The 8,943-nt window shown below is 39.9% G+C and overlaps 1 protein-coding gene across 1 annotated transcript; it reads left to right on the forward strand.

The window, feature by feature from the left end:
- Positions 1-681: 681 nt before the first annotated feature.
- Positions 682-8,247, forward strand: pbld (phenazine biosynthesis like protein domain containing; the record flags this gene model as incomplete). The annotated part of the gene is made up of 10 exons (XM_080426432.1): positions 682-765; positions 1,271-1,377; positions 3,524-3,615; positions 4,698-4,810; positions 5,902-5,931; positions 6,376-6,464; positions 6,623-6,714; positions 7,520-7,603; positions 7,773-7,835; positions 8,135-8,247. 10 exons carry the CDS (start codon positions 682-684, stop codon positions 8,245-8,247), a joined length of 867 nt encoding a protein of 288 aa, XP_080282558.1.
- Positions 8,248-8,943: the final 696 nt, after the last annotated feature.

Here is an 8,943-nt window from a genome sequence, read left to right on the forward strand (position 1 = left end):
GAAAACTTAAAATGGGACATTCTGCTTACTTAAGTACTCTTGGTACTTTAAGTATATTTTGATGCCAATACTTTTATACTTCTAAAGTAAATTCTGAATACCATACTTTTACTTGTGACAGGGTATTTCTACATTGTCTGTCATTTTCTGTCATGTCACTAAAGTAAAACATGTGAGTACTTCTTCCATCACTGACACACACACACGCACGCACGCACGCACGCACGCACGCACACACACACACACACACACACACACACACACACACACACACACACACACTTCCCGGATACAGTACTCCAATAATACTGTACTTCCCGGATACAGTATTATTGGAGTAGGCGGGCTCTTTAGACCGGATGGCACTAATCCGGTCTAAAGAGACCGGATTAGTGCCATCCGGTTAACCATGGCACTTAACCGGATGGTTAAGAATGGAATGGAGATCTGGAGGCTTTCCACAGGTGCTGCCTGGAAAGCCTGGTGTGTGGTGGTGGTGGTGCATTGCTACTGGTGGGCTCTATCTATTGGATTGTTGGAACTGGGCCAGTGCAGCTGGGTGCTACTGGGTGTAAAGTCCATTCAGCAGTGAGCTAGCTGGTGTAAAGAAAAAAGAAAAGAAAAGAAAAAGAAAGTCAACCAAACTGCTAAAACAAAATCCAAATTAATTAACATTTCACAATGGAGATTCCTGTTTATATTGTTGATGCTTTCACCAACTTACCATTCAGAGGAAACCCAGCAGCAATTTGTCCACTTATGCATGTGAGTATATTTGACATAATATTTTAAGTATTGGAAATGGAAACACATGTATAGGTTATCTGTTGTAGAATATCACAGACAGCTGAAGATGTTTTGGTTGATTGATTGAATACTTTATTAACAGTTTGCAATCAGTACAGCGGTACAATTTACAATGATTGTTAAAAGGATATCATAAAAAGACCTAGGGGCTCGTTTCCATTGTGGTCCTGTAGATACAAGAGTTACTGCCACATTAATGCTTTTATCTGTCAAGACATTTTATAAATAAAAAACAGCAGGAACAAATGTAGAGCAAATAGATCCATACCATAATCTTTATGGTATGGATCTATTTGCTGGACACCTTATGCCATACCTTATGGCATAAGGTGGGTTTTGAACAAAGGAGTTGTTGAGTCTGTGGGAGAGATCAAGTCAAGACAAAATCATTACAGACCTAATGTATATTGGAATATATGACAATTATGATAATTATGCAATATGATATCGTTTTTTTTACCAGGAACTGTCTGATGAGTTGTATCAGAAGATAGCAGCAGAGATGAACCTGTCCGAGACAGCTTTTATTATCAAACTCAACCCCTCTGATAACTTTACTACAGGTCAGTTGTTCGAATATCATTGCTGTAATAGGGCTGTCACAATTACAACATTTAAGTTGACGATTAATTGTCATACAAATAATTGCGATTAATGATTTAATTGTGTTTTTGGCATTGAACATCGGAACATAAAAATAATAATTTCTGTTTGCCTTTTAGGCTTCGTAATAAAAACTTAAATAGGTATATAAAGAAATTACTGACATATTTAATCATTTTATACTTTCAATTTGTTTTAAAGGTAGCAGAAATAGCTGATCTACAAGCTTACAACGCGCATTGTAAGCTTGTAGATCTGCTATTTCTGCTTTAAAAATGTTTTACGATTATGGCGATTATGCAAAATAATTGCGATTAGACGATGGATTATGTAATAATTGTGACAGGCCTATTGCTGTATAGATGGGTTATATGGATATAAGATAGAGATTAAACTAATGTATATGAGACAGATTTGATCATCAGACACAATACGTTACATGAACTCTGTAGGTGAAGGTCTAGTAATCTAGTATTGTGTGTGTGCCTCACATTCAAATCAGAGAGTCCACTTTTTCTGCATCTCCACAATCACACCTGGTTACAAACCAGCCATTGCTTGTATTTTATTGTCGCCATCATCATAATGCAAGTGGTCAGTGTGTAATTATTAGGTTATAATCAGTATAATCATCTGTCATCAACAGTCAGATAAGTGAATATGAGAATGTGAACCAGAATCACGATAAACATTGCAAAATACACAACATGGACTACTAGGATACATAATATAACTTATCTGGACATGGAGGTTAACTTTATGTGACTCATAAGACAAGTCAGGCTACTGTTTTACAGATGTAGATAAACTTTTCCTTTTCGGTAGGCCTATTGATTTAAGCTCTGTGAGTGTGTGTGTGTGTGTGTGTGTGTGTGTGTGTGTGTGTGTGTGTGTGTGTGTGTGTGTGTGTGTGTGTGTGTGTGTGTGTGTGTGTGTGTGTGTGTGTGTGTGTGTGTGTGTGTGTGTGTGTGTGTTTTTTGTTAACTCATCTAATAAGTGAGGATGTGACGACAGTAAGAGAATGGTTAGGGTTAGTGGTGTTATAGGTATTAGCAGGCTAGACTAAAAGAAACAAAAACAAACATTCTCAGCATTGTGGCAGGTAACAATGTAACAATGTAACACCCAGCTGGGAAGAGCATTGTTGTAAACACAGTGGTACGATTTCTGACCAGGCACATGCACACATAGACATGAAAGGGGGCTCAAGCCCCCTGCCCTTTTGCCCTTTTGCCCTTCTCTCCAGACCAGGGCTACTCAACTTAAGATGGCTCAGGGGCCACTCAGCAAAATACCAAAAGTCCAAGGGGCCGCCATAAAAATGACGGTCCTATTTTGGATTTTTCGATTTTGTAACGCACAAGAAAATGTACATTTTGACATCATATTCTTTTCACTGTACCAGTTTATTTTGTGTTGTGTGTATGTCCAGTGGCAGACACCTATCCTGGGCGCGCGGCAAAGCCGCGCGCCCAGGGGTTTCACCAGGATAGGTGAAACCCCCAGGATAGGTCAAACCCCCCCAAAAACCCGAAATGCATAGAAAACTATGCATTATACCTGTAACAATTGACGCACCTGTATGTATGTCTGTCTGTTTGTTTTTGAAAAATGTTTTAGCAACCCATATATTTGAACGGAAATGTATATTTTTATCCTGTGCTTAAAAAAATTGTTTTTTAAAAAAACTTTTTTTTTAATTTATTTTTTTGACCATGAGGGGGCCGCCAAGACGCTGCGATCGGGCCGCATGCGGGCCGCGGGTTGAGTAGCGCTGCTCCAGACCATGGATGCAACATTTACTATTGTGGAAAAAAACGCAAATGCCCCCTCTCCATGCCGAGGCAGCATTCAAGAGAATTGCCCCTTTCTTACTCTCCTGAATTCTTGACTAATTCAGCCATCTCAATGTACCATGTAAACTGAGTGAACTCTTTTTTTTAACCTTATTATAATGGATGACTTTGCAGGTAGTCAGGGGAGCACCTGAGAGTTATTATTATAACATGTAACGATGTAATGAATTCTAAATACAGTTGTTGGCTCTTACTGTGATATGTTATAAAAATGTCAGAAGTTGTTTTCTAAAAAGGAGTTGGTTCACAGGACATAGGTTCCGACTCCGGTGGTTCACGCCGACTAATGAGGTAAATCTTTGTGGGCACGCCACCCTGGCTACTGCAGCAGTGCTGTTTCAGATTGAGAGTAAGACACACACACACACACACACACACACACACACACACACACACACACACACACACACACACACACACACACACACACACATGCACACGCACGCACGCACGCACGCACGCACGCACGCACACTCACACACACACACACACACACACACACACACACACACTCACACTCACACACACACACACACACTCTCACACACACACACACACACGCACACGCACACGCACACGCACACGCACACGCACACGCACACGCACACGCACATGCATACACACACACACACACACACACACACAGACACACACACACACACACACACTCTCCAATCAATTTTATTGGACATCATATGTAAATGTGAATGTTCAACAGATGAATCTTAGGTTTGTCAGTCAGCATAGCCTCTACAGTATTTGTCTATGTGTTTGGTATTTGCATATGTACTTACATAATGCAAAGGTGACCTTGTGGATCAATGTTTGGCACTGCTGGCTCACAGCATGAAGGTCCTGGGTTCAACGCAGACTGGGGCTTTTTGTGTGGGGTTTGCATCCCACTCCAAACCACATCGTTGGTGTCGGGTGGAAACCTTGTTACGAACCTTTTTAATTTTCAGGAAATGTAAAAGAAAAAACCTGTTCCAATGGATCCTATAGCCGATTTACAAGCTCACAACGCATTGTGAATTGTGATGCGATATGTTGTGAGCTTGTAAATCGGCTGTTTTTGCTACTTTTGTGTGACACTGTGACAAAGTAGGGCATTAAATTACGACAAAAAAAAACTATAATGTTGAAATATGGAGATACAAGGTTTTTGCCCGACAATGTATGTTAAGAACATCCTCCTGCCAGCTGCCTTGACTGAGGCACTGGCCTTATACAGTAACATCCTCAGTGTTCATTTAGCTCTGAGAGTTTACAAATGTAACCAAATAAATGAACACTGGGGATTTTACTGCGTAGAGCTGAAGCTGGTTCTCAGGTTCCAGAGAACGGCTGTCCTTGTAAATAGTTTAAATGACTAAATTAGATTAAATTAAAAATAACAATCTTATTATAATTATAATTATCTTATTTTGTCAGAAAATGTCAACTCCAAACTGGTGTTTGAGACAAAGAGTGGTGAGTTGTGTGTCATCCAGCAGGGAGCTGAACGCTTTCTTATGGACTTCCCTCTCTACCCACCCACAAGGGAGGTAAGAGAGACAATTCCAAACACAACCAATCCCACAAGGATACTATATAAAACACACAGTGCTATTGGCATCGAATATACCCTTGTAGCCATGGTAGAAGTCCCATGGCCAGCATCTTTTATGCATCAGTATTAAAGTTACAGACTGCTTATATATTAATTTACGACCTGGGTCTCATTTTCATTGCATTTGCCATCATGTCTATTGGTTATGCTAATACGTGATGATGATGGCATCTATTGGGGCCATGGAACCCAAGCTTCTGACAGATAAAAAAAAATCCAATTGAACCCAATTATTACAATCACATCGGCCTTCTATAGCACCTCCATATTTGATATTATTCCTACAGATTTTGTCCAAACATGATGCAAATCGGTACACATTATCTCTAGAGTCATGTGATCAAGATTTGTCACATTTTTCATATTCCATCTTGATTGGCTAAGATTGGCTTCCAAAGTTTGCAGGAGTGGCTCGTTTTGAACGAAATGCCTCAAATCATGAATGGGGTTTCAGAGCTACTTCCTGGTTCAACTTGCAGGAATGACCTACTACGGTACTGTAGGTACTGGCTCACTCTTCTGTAAGTTATCGTGTAATAATCATTTAAAATCCAAAAGACCATATTGACATGAGTATGAAGTAAAAACAAAATGACAGCTCTGTGGTCATTAGTTCATTATTCATTGGGCTATGATGTGTCATAACCACTAATGCCCTATATACCTTGTTGTACGACGAATAGCAAAAACAACTGAGCTTATACATCTGCTATTTTTGCAATGTTTTGAATTTTGTGTGTGTGTGTGTGTGTGTGTGTGTGTGTGTGTGTGTGTGTGTGTGTGTGTGTGTGTGTGTGTGTGTGTGTGTGTGTGTGTGTGTGTGTGTGTGTGTGTGTGTGTGTGTGTGTGTGTGTGTGTGTGTGTCCAGCAGTGTCTCTGTGTCCAAAATCTCTATAATGACACTGGTGAATAACCTGTTATTGTTGTTTTTGGTAAAAAAAGAAAAAAAAAGAAAGACATTTTCTTTCAAATGGAATGTAACAATGTGTCACTGACACCATGTTTATACTGATCATTTCCCCTCAGGATGCCAATGTGTTCAGAGATGTCATCAAGGTAGAGTAAGACAAGTACTTTACTCACATTACACAGCTGTGTTTCCCAAACATACTGTAGGGTCATGACCCATTTTCGGTCTCTGACCAGTTTTTATGGGTTGCGATGTGACGCGCTTTGAGCTTGTAGAATTTCTATTTTCTAAATGTTTGAAATAATAAGTTATTCATTAATTCATGCACTTTTGTAAGTTTGGGTCTATTGGGCCTCTCAAGTTTGGGAACCCGTTATACAGTAAACACATTAAAATCCCATCTCACTCTCTTTTTGTGTTCTTCTGGCTTTTGTCTATACTTGCGTGTGTGTGTGTGTGTGTGTGTGTGTGTGTGTGTGTGTGTGTGTGTGTGTGTGTGTGTGTGTGTGTGTGTGTGTGTGTGTGTGTGTGTGTGTGTGTGTGTGTGTGTGTGTGTGTGTGTGTGTGTGTGTGTGTGTGTGTGTGTTCAGGCAGCAGTGGGGGACATCCCAGTCCAGGATGTGTACCTGTGTGGCAAAACTAAGAAACTACTGGTTCGCCTGTCTGACACCTGTGACAGGTTTGGTCAATTACACACACAAACACACTGACCCTTTGACTACCTCGCAGATTCAAAGCATTCAAGTCTATACTTTTCACTACATCATCATGCCTAGCTTTCACATACAGTATTTCTCTGCGTTTCTCTCTCTGGGTTTGTGTCTGTGTTTTTTCCAGGTCGGTTCTTACCAACCTGAAGGTGGACTCTGCTGCTGTTATGGCCAGTGAAAGGACCGGCAAAGTAAAGGGAGTCATCCTCACCATGATAGGTAGGCCAGAACCAGAAGTATAGATTTAGTATTCAAGTTGTTCACGGTTAGAAAATAAATAAATAAAATAGGTAATAGCCAGTAATAGTAATGTAACTGTACCAGTTAGAGAACCATAGAGTACCATAGAGGCAGTGGCACTAGTAATAACATGAATAATAACAATTATATCAAAGGGTCGTGCACTGCATTAAGTTTGCAGATGTAAGAGGAATTTAACGTGCTGCCTAACGTGTTAAAAGTTGTTTAGACCATTGACTACAACTCACAGTATACTTGACATTACTGCTGACCATTTACCGGACTATATCGTGGTTAAAATTCAGTGTAAGCCATTAGAAATCCATTCATTTCAATATGGTACAAAAATGTACCTGCAGAGACTTCATACTTGCTTGTTATCATTGTGTTTAAATGCATTTTCAAGCTGAACATAGTCTCTAGCAAAAAGGCTGATTAACAAACTAAATTCAAACTCTGTGAGTTATTAACTGCACTATTATATTTAGTCAACATTGACTCAATTATTCAGGTAAGTTCAGTAGGATTTTAATGATTTAGGAGAAAATGTTAAAAACATGACATCTGAAATTAAAGCCATTAATATATGGCCCAAGCTGTGATAAGACAATGACATGTACTGGTCATTTAACAACAGTACAAGTAATGCCATATCAAAGGATATCATGTATGTTCCTTGCTGTAGCTGATTCAGTGGCTTCTCCTGTACTGTGTAGAATCAGTGTAGAGGCAGAGCCTCCATCCATTTGTTAATCTATCCATCTCTCTCTCCTTCTTTGTCTAGGAGCCCCAGACTGCCAGCCAGGCTATGACTTCTATTCCAGATTTTTCTCTCCTTGGAATGGAATCCCAGAGGATCCTGTCACTGGTAGGAGAGACACACACACACACACACACACACACACACACACACACACACACACACACACACACTCTCTCTCTCTCTCTCTCTCTCTCTCTCTCTCTCTCTCTCTCTCTCTCTCTCTCTCTCTCTCTCTCTCTCTCTTAACCCTTGCTTAACCCTTCTGTCTTTGTAGGTTCTGCCCACACTGTCCTAGGCAGCTATTGGTCAGAGAAACTAGGGAAGAAGAGGATGCTGGGTAATTAACATCACATTTTATGAATTTTATCATACATCAACCAATATAACTAGACCTTTCATGATCATAGAGGCTGCGCTGAACATTTGAATAACCACAGCATTTTAGGCATTCATAATTTTCCTGACAAATTAAAAGTTGATTAGAATTTCTAAATATTTGCCAGCAGAATACAGACTTAATCAGACAGCAAATAATTTGACATCTTGTTTAGCTGATGGTTGTTATTGATTTCCTCCACAATAGCTTATTCGTAACTAAATATATAATCCAATGGTTGTGTGTGTGTGTGTCTGTAGCCTTCCAGTGCTCCAGTCGAGGTGGGGAGCTGGAACTCGAAGTAAGGGACGACGGGAGAATCAACATAGCTGGACGGACTGTCACCATGATGCGAGGGACAATCACACTATAGACACACCCACAGGGGCGTCATTTGGGGTTCCAAGGGATGGCAATTGTTGCATCGCCCTAGCTTTTGCATTTAACCTTCAAATGCAGGTCCTCTGAATGTTTTGCAAATTAATTCTAAATTGACACTTAGACATGTTTTCTTTCTGCAACCATACATTCATTAATCACTTTGAAACTGGCTTTCCTATTTTAGGCATGTCATTACAGGCGAAACATTAAAACAAAAACAAAAAACTTTTCCTTTTGCAAAAATACCCAATCTACTGTAGATCGGCTATACAAAAAAAATCAGTCTTAAGTTGACAATTTTCTGCCACCCTCAAGTTTTTCATGAAAGGACTACTCTGCACACCTGGAGTGATAGAAATGTCAACCTGGGTGAACACATTGCCACCACCCTGAGGCAGATGTTTACATTGATAAATGCAGTCACTCTAGATACATCTGACTCTAGATACTATACGTCTCACCCTGCAGTGCCACCAAGGGGCAAGACAGAAACCTTTAACATTCTCCAGACGTCACACACAAAGATAGAAATTGTAACCATCTCGTCAATTCAAAGGACAAAGACAATAAAACTAAAACAAAAGGTTAAACAAATGTGCCGACTCTTTAATCCAATGCTGAAACCTTTAGCTTGCTAAATGACCATTGGGAAAAACAGAAACCTTTGTCAGTTAATATTTATTCATGT

Source organism: Gymnoscopelus braueri, assembly GCF_963280865.1.
Source record: "Gymnoscopelus braueri genome assembly, chromosome: 1".
In the NCBI taxonomy this organism is placed as follows: Eukaryota; Metazoa; Chordata; class Actinopteri; order Myctophiformes; family Myctophidae; genus Gymnoscopelus; species Gymnoscopelus braueri.